This window comes from Sciurus carolinensis, chromosome 3 (assembly GCF_902686445.1).
Source record: "Sciurus carolinensis chromosome 3, mSciCar1.2, whole genome shotgun sequence".
NCBI lineage: Eukaryota > Metazoa > Chordata > Mammalia > Rodentia > Sciuridae > Sciurus > Sciurus carolinensis.
The window spans coordinates 65,942,360-65,960,559 of record NC_062215.1 but is presented as its reverse complement, the minus strand read 5'-3'; the positions used below and the strand labels follow the sequence as shown (position 1 = coordinate 65,960,559).

At 35.7% G+C, this 18,200-nt stretch overlaps 1 protein-coding gene across 6 annotated transcripts in view; it reads right to left on the bottom strand.

Moving 5' to 3' along the window:
• The window catches only part of Nf1 (neurofibromin 1), a 249,968-nt gene that overhangs the window by 13,227 nt on the left and 218,541 nt on the right, over positions 1-18,200 (bottom strand). For 4 of the 6 annotated variants that reach the window (XM_047544269.1, XM_047544272.1, XM_047544270.1 and 1 more), the window contains 9 exons: positions 17,539-17,670; positions 16,470-16,605; positions 13,101-13,258; positions 9,519-9,641; positions 8,994-9,124; positions 8,731-8,831; positions 7,205-7,347; positions 6,824-6,870; positions 5,322-5,538 (listed from right to left, as the gene is read on the bottom strand). In XM_047544269.1, the coding sequence (XP_047400225.1) occupies positions 5,322-5,538; positions 6,824-6,870; positions 7,205-7,347; positions 8,731-8,831; positions 8,994-9,124; positions 9,519-9,641; positions 13,101-13,258; positions 16,470-16,605; positions 17,539-17,670 (1,188 nt within the window). The remainder of the gene's footprint in view (positions 1-5,321; positions 5,539-6,823; positions 6,871-7,204; positions 7,348-8,730; positions 8,832-8,993; positions 9,125-9,518; positions 9,642-13,100; positions 13,259-16,469; positions 16,606-17,538; positions 17,671-18,200) is intronic. The other 2 variants (XM_047544273.1, XM_047544271.1) reach the window with 2 other exon arrangements.

Here is an 18,200-nt window from a genome sequence, read left to right as displayed (position 1 = left end):
CAATGTAAGATTTAAAATTAAAAAGGCCTTTGTTCATTAGCTAGGAAAACCACTCAAGGCTTGGGCTTATGCAAGATAGTTCCATAAATGCCTTTTTTTTTTTTTTTTTTTTTTTTTTTTTTTTTTAAGGTAGACAGGTTTTATTTCTTAGTTCTTATCCAATCCTGGTTCTTCAATTCATGTCTAGCTTAGCTACACTGGGCCTAGTAAGGATCAACATATCACATCTGAAATATTCTTTTATATCATGGAGTAAATGTCATATATTCTTTTTAGGATGTTCTTAATAGCATTTGAAAAAAATATGAAGAGGCAAAGTTTTAAGGGTTACAATAAACACAATTCCATGTGCACTGAACTCTGGGTAGAGTCCACTGATATGCTATAGTCACTTTCTTTTAGGGAGGGGTTCAGAAAACAATTATTTATGCATTATTTTTAAAATGTGGAATTATGCGTTTTCAGAGATAACTGGTTTATATAAGTGAACATCACTTCCTCAAAATGGTGACTGAAGTATCACAACATTTTTATTTAGGTGAGATCTCTAATGCTGAGGCAAGAATTGGAGTGGGGCAGAAGAGGTAACGTTCATCATCTTAACAGCTGATCTGCAAGCAAATGAATGCTGGAGACCAAAGAAAATACAATTTAGTAGTGGCTGATTCTGTTATGCACCAAAGATCTGGAAAGCAGGGTCTTGCATTGATAAGAAAAGTTTGCAGCAAAAAGATGGCTATGTGCAGATCAACAACTTTCACTTTTTAAAATAGACAACAGAGTTTTTGTCTGCTTAAAGCTCAGTAGGCAGGGTACAGGTTGATGTTGGATAATCTGATAGCAAGTCACTTATTCTCCATTTCAGCCAGTGACACAGAGCTTCTTTAAACATGACTGCTTAGGAACTGGCTGCTGGGAAAGAAGATAAGGAATATTTGGTTTCTATGCAATTAAGTAGCAAAGTTGAAATGCTAGAATGAGTTAAAAATTTGAATAAGATTCATTGCTTTGGTAATGAGGAGTGGTGGTGCACACCTGTAATCCCAGCAACTGGGGAGGCTAAGGCAGGAGGATCTAAGCTCAAGACCAGTCGCAGCAGTTTAGTGAGATCTTCAGCAATTTATCAAGACCCTGTCTCAAAATAAAAAAAGGCCTGGGAATGTGACTCAGTGGTAAAATGCCCTGGGTTCAAACTCCCTAGTACCAAAAATGATTAATTTCTTCTTTTAGTCCTTTGTTATCAGCAGACTCAATTCATAAAGAAACAAGGAGATAAAGATGTAAAATTACATGAAGATCAACAAATGAAGCAAAATATATAATTACAAAGTACCAACTTTTATCATGAAGAGATATTCTATGAGTGCAAACAACAAAACCATAATAATTAAGTATAAAGAAATCAGGATCCTTTTGTGGAGGTAAGCCCACAATTTAAAAAATATTTTTAGGTGCAGATGGACACAATACCTTTATTTTTCTAACGTGGTGCTGAGGATCAAATCCAGGGCCTCACACAGGCAAGGTAAGCACTCTACCACTGAGCTACAACCCCCGCCCCATAAGCCCATAATGTAAAGATACAATGAGTTTTCTGGGAAAGTTACTGTGGAAAAGATAAACTTTTCTCCAAATACATGTGGTAAGGTAATGTGGCAAGGAATAATACACAATTTAGATAGAGGGGAGAAGTGAACACTATGATTTAATATTTCAAAACTTCAGTTTCTTTTGTGAGTAGTCAGAGGTTTCCAGAATGTAAGCAGTCTATTCGGGCAGCCATCTTTGCAGAACTACTGGGGGTGACACCATTAGTTCAAAACTGTAACCAAAACTTTATGTGCTGTTCTTTTTTTTTTTTTTAATGGGACTGGGGATTGAACTCAGGAGAATTCTACCACTGAGCTACTCCCCCAGACCTTTATTTTATTTTGAAATAGGGTTTTGCTAAATTGCCCGGTATGGCCTTGAACCTACAATATTAACCTCCCAAATAACAGGGATTAAGGCATGCACCATCATGCCCAGTCTATTCTTTGCTTTTTAAAAAGAATTCTATTTTATTTTTTGCAACAATGGGGAATGAACATAGGGATGCTCTACCACGGAGCCACATCCCCAGCCATGTTCTAGTTTTCATTTTCCAAAAGGTGGGTTTTGATATATTGCCAAGGCTGATCTTGAATTTGTGATCCTCCTGCCTCAGCTTCCCAACTCTCTAGGATTGCACCTGGTTTGAGAACAATTCTAAATAAGAAATTATAGAGTTTAAGACTGTTCTACCAAAGCAAATGATATGGCTAATGTCCAAGTGACACTAAACATAAGCAATTAACTGACTAGCAGGGGAGGCCTGTATTAGTACCTTATTCTTAACCTGACTGTTTGGGGTTTTTTTGTTTGTTTGTTTGGTCTCCATTATTAGATAAGATGGTCAGGAATCTCCCTAACAATTAGGCTGCTTTTAAAAAAAAGTCGATGAAAAAATAATCATTTTGACTTTTTTTTTTTTTTTTAACAGGTTTAACACCATTTTTGCAGCCAAAGACACACAAGTTTGGTCACACTAACTAAACTTTAAAAATAAGAGAAATATATAATCTATCTCCCCACCCACCACCCCAGTTCTGGGGATTGAACTCAGGGCCTCATGCAAGCTAGGTAAGTCATATACCCCAACTCATGAGAATTTTCTCTAATCGTGATCAACTTTAGTGGTTGATAATTATAAACAACAAAATAATCCAGAAAATAGGGAGCTCCACAGAAGAAAAGATTGATTTTAGGTTGAGGCAGAAGAAGCAATGAAACAGAAATATACAAACAAATGAAGGAGACAAAGAAGGGGAAGGGAAGAGAAAGGAAAGATGACAAACAGAGAAGGCAAAAGAAAGAGTACAATCTTGGTTCTAGAAAAAAGCTGTGTGATAAAGCAATTAACCCAGGGTTTCTAAAGCTCAGTTTCCTCATCACACACATTGTTAGCCTAGAACTAAATTACCCATATAGTTCTCCAGTTCCAAAATGCTAAGAATTTATGTGAATGTGGGGAAGGGGAAGGGGTGGAGAAAGAAGTATTCAGTGACTGTAGTATCTGTAAGAAAGTAAATTTCCTGACCTGAAGAGTTGAAATGATGAAAACAGAGCAGGACCACAGGCAGATCCCACATACTGAGTCTCAAACTCAGTATATATAAGAATCACCAGGGGTGTTTATTAAAACAGTTACTAGCTGGGCCCTACTCTCGGAATTTCTTGTGCAACAGTAGGTCTGGAATGGGACTCTAGCATTTGTATTTCTAATAAGCTCCCTAAAGCTCCTGATGCTACTGGTCTGAGACTACGCTTGAAGTAACAATCAATATACTGGAGAATAAACGATAGGGGAAAATGACCTTGGTTACATGGAAAAGAAAGCTGGGCAGACTTCTCTTATTTGTGGGGGGGGGGGGGGAGAATTACCTGCATGATTACTGATAAATAAATACTAAGACAAAGCTTAATAGTTGAATATAAGAGCTGGGGTTGTGGCTCAGTGGTAGAGTACTTGCTGAGCACATGTGAGGCACTGGGTTCGATTCTCAGCTCCACATAAAAAATAAATAAAATATATTTATAAAAAAAAGTTGAATATAATTATTTTGACAAAATGGTGTATAATACAAATGGGGTATTAAACTTGCCAAATTCTTCATAACCTTCGAAACTATCATGTAAGTTGAAATGTTAAGGCAATACTGGGATTATAAACTAGACAGTCTTTTTATGAACCTTGAACATAACAGAACAGTTTAAGGTATATATATAAGATATATATTTATTTGTTTTATTTTGTGGCAGTACTGGGGATTGTACCCAGGGCCTCATGCACGCTGGGTAAGTGCTCTACAACTGAGCTACATTCCCAGCCCTTTTTATTTGGAGACAGGGTCTCACTAAATTGCTCAAGCTGGCCTGGAACTTATGATCCTCCTGTTTCAGTTTCCCAAGTAGCTGGAATTACAGGCATGTGCCTCCATGCCCAGTGTTATTATTTGAATTTTAGGGAAAAAAAATCTAAAATCCATACTAATACTTGAAAGAACTATATAAACTACCTAAAAGGACTTTCTTTTCCTTACAGAATGAGGTGCTTTGCAGGTGACCATTTCAGAAAAGGGAACTTTAAAAACAAATCCTTCTTTTTAAATCTTTTTCTTTCTTTTTTGGCAGTACTTAGGATACTAGGTCCCTCACTCATTCTAGATAAGTGAGTCTTTCAAATCCTTCTTTTATTTTAACCATTTTAGAAGGAAATCTTTTAAAATTGAAAACATGACCCAAAAGAAAGAAAAAAAGAACAAAAACAATTTTCCTTCATTGCCCACTATCATTACAACACCTACAACAGAATCAGTTCTGTGATGTAGTACCTCTGGGGTCAACCAGAGCTGTTTGAAACTGTTTACTCTGACAGTGAAGGAGCCCAGAGTTCTGCGGGTTTGCCATTTCTGCTGTTTTGTTTTATCTCAATCTCACTGGAGGTATTAGGTTTGGTTTGTTTGTTTTTTGTGATACTGAGGATTAAACGCAGGCCTAAAAAATACCAGGCAAGTGCACTACCACTGAGCTATATTCCCAGAACTTAAATTTTACTTTTGAAACAGTATCTCACTAAATTGCTCAAGCGAGCCTCATATTTGCAATCCTCCTGAGTAGCTGGGATTAAAGTCAGATGCCACTGCACTCAGCTATTGTTTCTCTGTGTACTGAGTTCCAAGTTGCATGTCAAATTGGTATACTTTACCTACTTGGATCTAAAAATGACTTTACAGTGAGGACTATACTATTGATTTAGGATTTTTCTTTTAAGATGACTTTTTTTTTTGGTCTGGTTGTTTGTTTAAATTCAGATAGTTTCTAGACTGTTAGTTTGTTGCTTGCAGCAAGGGAAGTGGGGTACTATTAAATTTTGTATATATATTTTTTGATACGGTATGCTATATCAGAGACACAGAAATCCTTAGGGGAATGTATTGTAGTTATTTTCACTTAGAGGATAATGCAGCTCAGACTGTTCTTGCACAAACTAAAACTCCTACCAACCCTGGAAACCTATGTGAACACTATGAACATTTCACTACCTTACATACAATTTGTTGGAAAGTTGAAAGCTTTATAGGGTAACAACATTCGGCTCAGGCACAAGGTGAAGAAGAAATATAAGGTGAATCTCATGAGGAAAAGGAGCAAAATCTGCTATCATCTGATAACAAGGGAATTCCTAATGTTGGTATCTTAATATTAATGCTTAAAGTCACATAAAGATCACATTTACTGACCTGGGGAATGCTGGGAAGTTGCAAGTGAGGTCATGGAATTAGAGAGGTTAAGGTTGGCAGTGATACTAAGCTGGCTCTGCAGTGCAGGAGGGTAAGGAGATGTGGGTGTCAGGAGGGACTCCTCACTGGTTTCTTCATCAATTCCAGGCAAGTACGTGTCAATCAAGGCATCAAGAAACTTAACAATAAGCTCAGCATAGTCTGGGATTTGTGTTTGCTGTAATGGAAAATAGGAAATTATTTTAGCTCCATTTAAAAAAATATTCCCTCTGAAGCCAAAAAAGGTTAATTTTTGTTTTGGGCTTAATTTACTATTTTTCTTCCTTTGTTTGTTATAGATCATTAAAAAAGGGGGAATGGAGTAATATTTATAGACTGACTTACAATTGGGAATTTTATTTAGCTTATGTTTAAAGCTTCCAGATGAACCTGTGATTTCTAAAAGCCATGCACAGATTGAATTTAATACTAAGACAATACAATCATCAGGAATGATGTTGAGCCAATTTTCCAAAACAGAGAAAAATGAGCAGAGCATAATCATCCCACCTGCTATTTATAGTCCACTAACTAGACACTGCAAAGAGCTCAGAGGCTTATGGCAATACAACTACAAAAAGTGCTGTAGGATACACTTATTTCTGGGACTTCAGGCCTACTTTTTTAGTGAAAACCTGTGCATGTCAAGAGATATTCAGTTATAGCTAGACAAAATAAATTATATACCCAATTTTTAAAGCAAAAACAAGGTTTAGACAACTCATATTAATACCCCTCTACATAGAACCCTGCACTAGGAATGGTGGGGAAAAGAAACAGAAGTCCTGCCTTCAAGGAACTTCCATCAATTTGGAGAGAGGCCATATACAGAGAAAATAATTAAATACAGATTTAAGTAGCAAACAGATTTATTAGCACTATGACAAGTAATGCCAATCAAAGAACAAAATGAATAAAGAAGAATGAATCTAATCCAACAGGTGAATGTAAAAATATTTTCTCCTTGCTAGTCACAAGATAGGAAAACAAATCTCATGCTAAAGAACTTTTCTAAAAATGCTGTGTTTAATTGTTATGTGCATGTAGGAATATGGCATAATGAATCCAACTACTATGTATAATTATAATGCACCAATAAAAATAAATGAATTAAAAAAATAAAAACACCATGTTTGAGCTGTTACTTTGATTTTCTGTGTATTGTGTGTCCTTTTTTTTTTCCTTTGTGTTAAGGATTTAACCCAGAGGTGTGCTATATCACTGAGTCACATCTCCAGCCCTTTTTACATTTTATTTTGAGACAAGTTCTCAGTTGCTGAGGGTCTCACTAAATTGCTGAGGCTGGTCTTGAACTTGTGATCCTCCTGCCTCAGTCTCTCGAGTTGTTGGGATTACAGGACTGTGCCACTGTGCTCAGCATATTATGTGTTCTTAAAGTAGGAACACTAATGTGGATAAAAATGTTGTTTAGCCAAAAATAAGAGAAAAATACATTTTCTTACCTTTGAAAAGGGTCCTGCAAACCGCCATAAACCATTAAAACCAAAACCTGCAACAAATCAAATATTTCTCTTACAAGAAGTAAGATGTCTTTTAATGGTAACAGAAATAAGTTGTACAGCTGACAGGTAAAACCTGTGCATGTACACACTGAAAATATTTTAGAATGAATGTCAAAGCTGACTAAAACTTAAAAGACTTAGTATAAAACCATATTTTAATAAAATCAGCAAGCAATATTGAACATATAATTAAGTAAAAAAATGGTTTATATGGGAAGAAGTATGGGCCTATCCCTTATGAAGAACTCTGTAGTCAGTACATTCTACAACAGTACACACATAATCAAGTTCATCAACTATCCTTCTGATACATTTATTTACTTTGAAGGTAAGATGTTTGGTATTGTGGTGGGGATTCTTCATGGTACACCACACTCTGCACAATTCCATGGATTGGATTTAATAAATTTGGATCTTGGCACAGTGACAATAAGGTGTTGATCTTAGAGTCCAACAAATTATGCCTAAAAAAAATAGAAGTCAATAAAGAAACATTTTAGATGAATATTAAATGAAAACATTTATATATTCCTCAGAACAATGTGACAAAATTGAAGGGAGTTTTTTTTTTTTTTTTTTTGGGGGTATGTGGAATTGAACTCAGGGACACTCAGTCCCTGAGCCACATCCCCAGTCCTGTTTTGTATTTTATTTAAAGACAAGGTCTTACTAAGTTGCTTAGCACCTCAATAAAGTTCTGAGGCTGGCTCTGAACTCTCAGTTCTCCTGCCTCAGTCTCCTGCGCCACTGGGATTACACGCTTGCACCACTGCACCCAGCTGAGATGAATACTTTTAACTTTCTGATACTCCTCTATATTTCCCAAATTTTCTATAATGAATTTCTGTGTTTGCTTTTGGGTTTGTCTTTTGTCTTAAGTCATCAGGGAAAATATGTAAAAGCAAACAACTAGAAGTGTCATATAATCATGTCTAACTATATACTTGGTGACTGTTTTTTTTCAAGACAAGGTTGGCTTCTGTCTGTCACTTAGCATGCTTTAGAATCATCTCTTTTTGCCATCTTTTGATATGTACCCAGGGAGTTAAAATTAAATTTAATAGTAATTAGTGCTTTAAAAATATAGAATCAAATTGAATATTATTAAGGAAAGCAAAATTAGTTTGGAGAAAGTGAAAAATATGATCCAATGGAATCTTAGGAAGAAACTATTTCTAACCCCAGCTACACTCCATTAATAAAAAGAACTAAGACCTAATTATATAAAATTCAGAAACTTAAAAATAAGATTAACCAAAACTAAGGAAATACTGATACTACATGGAAGGCCCAGATCAGGAATAGAATACCCTAAGTTTCTTTGGGCTATTTATTCATGCTTGGTGGTTTTTTTTTTTTTTTTTCCCCAGGGTGGGGAGACTGAACCCAGGAGAGCTTTACCACTGGGCTGCATCCCCAGTCCTTTACGTTTTTTATTTTGAGACAGGATCTCATTATATTGCTTAGGGACGCACTAAATTGCTGAGGCTGGTCTCAAACTCGCAATCCTCCTGTCTCAGCCTCTCCAGTCACTGAGATTACAGTATGCCACCATGTCCAGTTACAGTTATCTTTATCATGCCCATTTTATGCCATATCTATAAAGCATCTGACATAAATACCAGTACAAAAGTTAGCTAAAAATAAAAGGAAGGCTGGGTAGGCCTGGTGGTACTGCCTGTAATTCCAACAACTTGGGAGGTCAACGCAGGAGGACTTCAATTTTGAGACCAGCCTTGGAAACTTAGAGAGATCCTAACTCAAAATGGCCAGGGAAGTAGCTCAATCATAAAGTACCTCTGGATTCAATCCCCAGTACCACAAAAAACCCAAAAGGAAATACTTACACAACAGGAAAAACTTTGGGGAACACAACACTGGCCTCTGCTAAGTATTCATAAAGAATTCGTTGATCAAATTCATCTGTGGTGTATTTTACCAATGTAGCCTGCCAAGATGCAAAAAGGCAAATATACATTTTTATTTTGTGGCTGAACTGTTATCTGTTTTGGTGAGAAGTAGATGATGATCATCCTTTCATGCTGTTAATATTTAAGGGATTGGAATAAAAATTTGAGGGGGAAAACCCTTGAAAAGTAAAAATCCTTACTAGAACAGTAAGAAGAAGTGCTTGGATCTTCGGATCAGTAAGTACCTCTTCATCCAAAAGAACATTCGATTCAGACACTGAAACTTTACGCAAATGCGAGTGCTGTTGTGATGAGGAAATCCTTTGAGTTTCTGCAGTAAGATATGGATTAACACAATTAGCTCTATTAACAGAATACCTAGACAACCGTTTTTGCCTAATGTATTTCCAGGTCACTTCTAAAGTTCAACAGCTTTAGTAGATACTTCAAATATTAACATTAACATCATATAGAATAACTATTCACCTACACAAAAGTTTGGCTAGCTATTTAAAATACTGTGTATCATACATATGATTAGTTTTTACACAGGTTTTAGGATAACTCATTTAAAGGACTGTAGAGCTTATCTTGCAAAAAAGAATAAATGTTTCTATATTGAATCCTAAAGATTTAAAGACATGGTTGGAAAGTAAATATGGCTTTACTGTACTCTCCCACCTTATTGTCAATGATCTAGATCAATTATTAACTTTGTTTCTCACCCATTTCATAATCAGTTTCTGCTACTCTCCTCATTTTGGGGGGTGTTGTGATCCCTGATTCCATTTCTTGCCTTTTAGGAGCCTTTGTGTCTGATATCAAGTGATCAAAACTTTTCCTTGTTCCTATAAACAAAAGTTACAGAATATGGAAGTTCATTAACCACGATGTCTAAGAATAAGAATATACTAAAAAGAAAATGTTTGACTATAAAGTGTTTAAGCTTTCACTTACGGCCCCAAAGAAAGCTCAAACATATTCCTGGAGCTGAGTTTCTGTCCTTATATTCTCTATCTTCTCAAGGGATTTTGGCCGCACAACTTTATGTTTCAGGATAGAGGTACCTGACAGGTCCTAATAAAACTAAGATTACATTAACTACACTATAGGTAAACCAACCTCCACCAACTAGTACAATTACTGTTAACAAATACAGGGGTATGCACTGTTTGGTAGTTACTGTTCAGTAGCAAAGATTATATCCGAACAGCCTTTTCAAATTAAGAAATTCTACTAGTAACAAGAATTAGTCATTAATGTATAAAAATTTCCAAATTAAAGCAGAAAATTAAAGTTTCATTTTAACTCTTCAAGTTTTGAAAAAAAAAGTGCATGCTTAAAAGTACTAAAGAATAATACACTAGGAGATGTTTTAAAATCGCAAGTGGTACTACATAATAATTAGCTTTGAGTTTCTCTAATCATATATGACACTAATATTTATATACCCTTCTCTTATTTAAAGTAAAAATATTGAAATTTGATTATTTGGAACATACATTCTTGTTTTTTACATTTAAAGACTTCTCCTATAAGAGTTTCTTGGAGCAGCTTTACAAAAAAATCTGGCATACTTCTGATAGTATTCTTTTTTAAAAAGCCAGAAGTGAAGCGAATAGCAAAATCTGACCATTGAACACTTAAAAAATACAATGCTCTATTAACCTAAAGTGTTAATACTAACAAATATTCATAACAGTTATAAATATTAAGGCCAAAAGGATCTCATTCAGCCTCTTCATTTCATGAAAACAGAGGAAATTATTAGCCTGAGGCCACAAGGTAAGGGATCCAGGTAATGACCCAGAGCTTTCCTGAGTCCAGTTAGTGCCTTCTACTGATGAGATCAGAACACCAATATTTGCATTTAGTTTTCCTACCTTTCTGTCATTTCCTTTTTATTTTAATCTCTGCATTTTCTGGGAGATCTTCTTTTGCTCCCTAGCTCAATTATCTATGAGCTAATCAATTTTAAATGTGCCACTTATTTACTTCTTTCTTCCTGAACTCCAGATTCATCTTTTCATTTATCTTTTGAATATATACTCCTAAATATCTCGAAGGAATCTAAAATATAATATCAATCAACCTAAATTTATCATGTACTATAAACTTTAGTACTGATTTTTATGAATGCAATCACTATTAATTCAGGTTTAAAAAAAATTCTGTGTATCCTCTTGCTTTTAATGTATCTACATCATTATATTTAAAATTTCTTATGGAGGGCATATGTTCAGGTCTTTTTAAAACAATAAATTTTAACTTACATAAAAACATAAAAATTGCAGATGTTAATGGGTATATTATGATGTTTTATATGTGCATACATTATGTAATGTTTAAGTTAGGGTAAACATCTCTCTTTTCAAATATTTGTCTTTTTTTTAAGGTGAAAACATTCCAAATCCTTTTTCTAGCTTTTTGAAACGTATAGTACATAATTGTTATCTATACTCAGCCTTCTATGCAACAGCCCTGCAGAACCCCTTGATCCTACCTCACTATAATGTAGTACCCACTGATCAACCTCCCCACATCACTCACTCCCCACTGCTCTCCCCAGCCTCTGGTAACCACCAATCTTCTCTCAACATCTATGAAATCAACTTCTTTTAAATTCTACATGGCCCCCTTGCCAAAATCTCTTCCTATTTCTCCATATTATTTCCAGGAAAGGTTTCTAAAGAGTAAATAAAATTGGTCATGTCCTTCCTCTACTTAAAGATCTCTACTTGATTCATGCTAAGGCCAAATCTCTGAACAGGGCACATAAAATCTTTCACAATAAAGTTCTGATTCTTCTCCACTCTCATTTCCTACACCGTTCCCCATGATGCCAAGATGCACTATTTGTTATTTTCCTAACTTTTAGTCATGCCATTCTTCCTCTCTCTTGAATAAATGCCTTTTGTATCCTGCATCTACCTGGCAAACATATATTAAGTTTTCAAGATCTGGTTTAAATGTTATTGCCATTCTGCAACTTTTCCATAATTTCCCCAGGTCCTCAGTTTCCCCTATTATATCACTGTAATGGTCCCTGGCAGATGCTATTATCATCAGCTGACTACATCTTAGTCACAAAACTACAAGCCTGTCCAGGGCACAGACCATCTATTTTGCATCTAGAATGTGCATTGAATGAATTCAATACTTCATTTTCTCTGATTAGTTTTTTTTATTTACAGCTTCTTTGGCATTTCTGATCCATCTAAAATATTTTCACCTGGGCATTTAAGATGCAAACCACTGCACATTTGTCTCATTAGTAACTTATGGGCCTTAATTTTGGCATTCAAATCAAGAGAGGAAAAAAACTTCCTTGACACAAAAATCAAGAATTACAAAACAAAGTAACCAGAAAACTCCTAGAAGATTACTTATGGCCAAGTGTTAAAGGAAAGGAACAGACACCTATGTGACTAGTAACAGTGATTATTATTCACAGTTTCTATTTCTTTTATGGTTTATTTGCAGGTTATTTATGTTGCACTTTCTTGTTTGTTCACTAATTTCCATATGAACACAACATTTTCCCAATACTACCTCAAGATATTTAAATATGTTTTTATGGATAACTGAAATTCATTGAACCATTCACAACGTTGGTAACAAAAATAGAGTCCAATATATTCTAGTAACAATGAAAATTTCCAAGGGAATACAGAGCTGCTTTGCATTTCCTTTGTGGTGTGAGGTATAATCAGTGGACTCTTTCAGGAATTTACTTTCAGTTACTGAAACAGAAAAGGGTCTTAGGGCATTTTAGGTATTTTTCATAGATGAATGTTGATACAACTGAGCAAAATCTTCTTATACTATTGAATCTTCTTATACATTATTTTACTTTTTGTCATTTCAAAGATAACATGGCAAATATTATTATTATAGGTTTACACTTTTATATTGGTATATTCTGCTTTAAATGACAATTTTGGGAAACATCATGAAAGGTCCTGAGAACACCAAGACTCCTCTTTTCTTGTAGGTGTCTAATGGCTCTCCTATTCCCATTCTGCCGTCCACGGATGGGAGAACACAAGAAGAGCCACAGTATTTCAAGAATCAGGAAACAAACAAACAAACAAACTTATATTTCAAGGTTTCATTTGAATTTCTCTATCTCAACTGACAATGGCTTAACTTACTTATCAAACCCTCATAACTGGCATAAAAAACATTGCCACAGTGGAACAGAAAATTCTGATAATATAGTTTCAAATAATTTTCAAGTGTGAAAGCCTCTGATTATTTTCCAGAATACTAGTTTTAAAATTTGAACAAAATTAAGATAAACTAACCAAGCAATTTCTTAGTGTTGGCCTGAGAAGGCTGCCCCATGTCCAAACTCATGGATTTCCTGGCTCGGGGACTGGTTTGGCCCGCAGTTGGATAGGTGGCTGCAAGGTACCCTTCAGAACCTTTGGGAGAGGACCATGGTTGGGTCTCCTTTAGTGTCCTAAGAGATTTAATCAGGAAGAATTAATTAACATGGTGACAAATACAACCAATTTTTGCCCATTCCAAGCAGCTGTTCTATTACCAATGACAGCAATCAATATTAAAACTGCATTTTAAAGGGCTTTACAGTACAACTTTTTTTTAAATTTTAATTTATTTTTATTGTAAACAGGTGGGATACATGTTGTTTCTGTTTGTACATGGAGTAACAGCATACCATTTGCGTAGTCATACATTTACATAGAGTAATGATGTTTGATTCATTCCATTATTTTTTCCTCCCCCCCACCCCTCCCACCCCTCTTTTCCCTCTATACAGTCCCTCTTTCCTCCATTCTTGCCCCCCTCCCACCCCCCATTACGTGTCATCATCCGTTTATCAGTGAGATCATTCGCCTTTTGGATTTTTGAGATTGGCTTATCTCACTTAGCATGATATTCTCCAATTTCATCCATTTGCCTGCAAATGCCATAATTTTATCATTCTTTATGGCTGAGTAATATTCCATTGTATATTTATACCACAGTTTCTTTATTCATTCATCAACTGAAGGACACCTAGGTTGGTTCCACAGTCTGGCTATTGTGAATTGAGCAGCTATGAACATTGATGTGGCTGTATCTCTGTAGTATGCTGATTTTAAGTCCTCTGGGTATAGGCCGAGGAGTGGGATAGCTGGGTCAAATGGTGGGTCCATTCCAAGTTTTCTAAGGGATCTCCACACTGCTTTTCAGAGTGGCTGCACTAATTTGCAGCCCCACCAGCAATGTATGAGTGTACCTTTTTCCCCACATCCTCTCCAACACCTATTGTTGCTTGTATTCTTGATAATCGCCATTCTAATTGGGGTGAGATGCAATCTTAGGGTAGTTTTGATTTGCATTTCTCTTATTACTAAAGATGGTGAACATTTTTTCATATGTTTGTTGATTGCTTGTAGATCTTCTTCTGTGAAGTGTCTGTTCATATCCTTAGCCCACTTGTTGATTGAGTTATTTGTATTCTTCGTGTAGAGTTTTTTGAGTTCTTTATAGATTCTAGAAATTAGTGCTCTATCTGAAGTATGAGTGGCAAAGATATTCTCCCACTCTGTAGGCTCTCTCTTTGCATTGCTGATAGTTTCCTTTGCTGAGAGAAAGCTATTTAGTTTGAATCTATCCCAGTTGTTGATTCTTGCTTTTATTTCTTGTTCTATGGGAGTCCTGTTAAGGAAGTCTGATCCCAAGCCAACAAGGTGAAGATTTGGACCTATTTTTTCTTCTATAAGATGCAAGGTCTCTGGTCTGATTTCGAGGTCCTTGATCCATTGTGAGTTGATTTTTGTGCAGGGTGAGAGATAGGGGTTTAGTTTCATTCTGTTGCATATGGATTTCCAGTTTTCCCAGCACCATTTGTTGAAGAGATTATCTTTTCTCCATTGCATATTTTTGGCACCTTTGTCTAGTATGAGAAAATTGTATTTATTTGGGTTTGTGTCCGTGTTCTCTATTCTGTACCATTGATCTACCTGTCTATTTTGGTGCCAATACCATGCTGTTTTTGTTACTATTGCTTTGTAGTATAGTTGAAGTTCTGGTATTGCGATATCCCCTACTTCATTCTTCCTGCTAAGGATTGTTTTAGCTATTCTGGGTTTCTTATTCTTCCGGATGAATTTTATGATTGCTTGCTCTATTTCTGTAAGGTACGTTATTGGGATTTTAATTGGAATTGCACTGAATCTGTATAGCACTTTTGGTAGTATGGCCATTTTGACAATATTAATTCTGCCTATCCAAGAACATGGGAGATCTTTCCATCTTCTAAGGTCTTCCTTAATTTCTTTCTTCAATGTTTTGTAGTTTTCATTGTAGAGATCTTTTTACCTCTTTGGTTAGATTGATGACCAAGTATTTTATTTTTTTTGAGACTATTGCAAATGGAGTTGTTTTCCTCATTTCCCTTTCAGCTGTTTTGTCGCTTGCGTATAAAAATGCTTTAGATTTATGCGTGCTGATTTTATAGCCTGCTATTTTGCTGAATTCATTGATGAGGTCTAGAAGTTTTCTGGAGGAGTTTTTTGGATCCTCTAAATATAGAATCATGTCATCCGAAAATAGTGACAGCTTAAGTTTCTCTTTTCCTATTCGTATCTCTTTAATTTTTTAGGTCTGCCTAATTGCTCTGGCTAGAGTTTCGAGGACAATGTTGAATAGAAGTGGTGAAAGAGGACATCCCTGTCTTGTTCCCGTTTTTAAAGGGAATGGTTTCAGTTTTTCTCCATTAAGAATGATGTTGGCCATGGTCTTAGCATAAATAGCCTTTACAATGTTCAGGTATGTTCCTACTATCCCTATTTTTTCTAGTGTTTTGAGCATGAAGGGGTGTTGTATTTTGTCCAACGCTTTTTCTGCATCAATCAAAATAACCAAATGATTCTTATCCTTAAGTCTATTGACATGATGGATTACGTTTATTGATTTGCAGATGTTGAACCATCCTTGCATTCCAGGGATGAACCCCACTTGATCGTCATACCAGCCCTTTTTTATATTTTATTTAGAGACAGAATCTCATTGAGTTGTTTGGAGGCCTTGCTAAGTTGCTGAGGCTGGCTCTGAACTCATAATTCTCCTGCCTCAGGCTCCTGAGTTACTGGGATTTCAGGCATGTGCCACCAGGTCTGGTTAAGAAAGCTTTTTTTTTTTTTTTTTTTTTTGGGTGCTGGGGATCAAACCCAGGACCTTGTGCTTGCACCGCAAGCACTCTACCACTGAGCTATCTCCCCAGCCCCAAGAAAGCTTTTTAATAACTGTAATGTGATAAGAGTAAACACAATTCATGTGTCGGTAGGCATGTTTTTACAAATCTATGTGGTTTAGTTTCTATCATGAAGTATGTAACTGTTGCTTCTGTTTCATACAGTTTTTTCCAAGATCCTTTGCTGCAACCTAATAATTTCATATCATCTCTTTCTGTTATTCAACTGGTTTGTGCTTAAAAAAGGCAAACTAATGATAACATTGGCACAATGAGATTTTCATGGTAACTTTCCTTCTACTAAACTCATAAAATATTGCACATTTATAGAATAAGTTTTGACTACCAAGACTATCTCTAGATTCCCCCCATGTTATCTTCTAGATAACTCTGCTGCTTGCTTCCAGTGGCATTGGAAAATTGAAACTTGATTATAATTATGTAATTATGCAAGAGCAAGTCCACTTACCTATAGCTAGGGTCACCATGATGAATGGGATATGTATCCATGGGAACATTTTCCATTGAAATATCAGTAAGAAGAAGGGATTTTCTATGTTTGAGGCTGCATCGACTTCGAACCTCTTCAGACACTGTGAGTAAAGCTAAAAGGAAAGAGAAGGCAGATTAAAAAAGGAAAGAGAAGGCAGACTAAAAAATTTAATAAGTCACTAGTGTGACCTAGAACAGGATACATTTCTTTTTCCTTTTTTTTTTATTAAAATCTTTTTTTATTTTTACAGACTGCACTTTGATTCCTTGTACACAAATGGGGTGCAACATTTAAGGACACATTTCTTACAACCTTCTAAAAGGGTAACACCTGTTAAAAGGTGCACTGAAGAGCCCTAGAGTGTGTGAGGTTCAGGGATATAAACACTTAATAACAGACATGTTGTTCATCTGTTTTGGAAGACTACATAAACATGAAATATATGAAGAGATTTAATAAGCACCTTATTTTTTTCAAGGGCTTAAATTTGATGTCAACAAATAAAAAGTAGTCAGGGCAGGTATTTTTAAGTTCACTGAGGAAAAAAACTCAAGAGATGGTAAATGTTTGGCTCTGGGTCCTATGGTTCAAACAAAAACATTGCCACAAATGGAGTCTGCTAAACTGAGAATCAGCACTTGCCACTAAACAACTATATTCAAGAACTGTGTAAGTGCTAAATGCTGCCAAGAAGAGAAACAAAAATCAGAAAAGAGCAAATAGGGGAGGTTTAATGGAATGGTATGGATGGGGTAGATATTTCAGATAAAATGGCATAAGGAATGATTTATGAAGAGGCAGAAAGTCACTTGGAAGAGATGGGAAGTAGATTAGCTTAAAATAGTCCATCTATTTGGAGCCATATAAAAATTAGGTTTATGAAATTTAGATAAAGAAGAATCAGAGAGTTTCTTGAGGGCCTGAGGCATTCAAATTTTATGACGGACAATAGGGAGTCACTCTAGTGTTCTGAACCAAAGATGACAAAAGGAACACATTTCACATTTTATTAGGAAAAATGTTTTGGCAAAACTTTCATTTTTACCTGCTAAGTAAGCCACACTCTGCGTATTCACCTCAAATTTGTCACAATTTCTATGTTTATTAACCAGAGTTAGTAGTGTATGCAAAATTCTGACTGTTCTTGCAACAATGGCAGGTGAAGGATGCCTGTACCCTATAAAAAAGTGAAAACAAATAAGATGTCAATTTATTCTGTTACTATTTTCCACAGGAATTTCATAAGGAAGTAAAATCAAATGTATACATTCCCAGTAGTAGATATCTATCAGGTAAAAATTAGGGGGACTTCTATGACCCCTCATGCCTAATTTAAATTGATACAAAACTAGAAACTCAGTTCTAGCTTGACCCTGACTCACCACTATGCTGTCCCTGACAACCACAGTCTCTGATCATTACTGCATCACATTAGTATTCACCACTATCAAGCTGTGAAGTCAGCAATGAAGAATAAAGCCAGCTCAGACAGAGCTGAGAAACAGCTGGAGGTCATTGGCTATAAACAATACAGAAATCTGGAGAGGTGGGAATGGGACCAGAGAAATGAGACTGTGGTATAAAATAATGGTACTGATCTATAATACGCTATAAACAAGTTGAAGAAAATCTGTGATCAAATCTGTACAATAACATTTTCTAATATAAATTAACCAAATAACACTAATCTACACTCTGTCTTGTTCT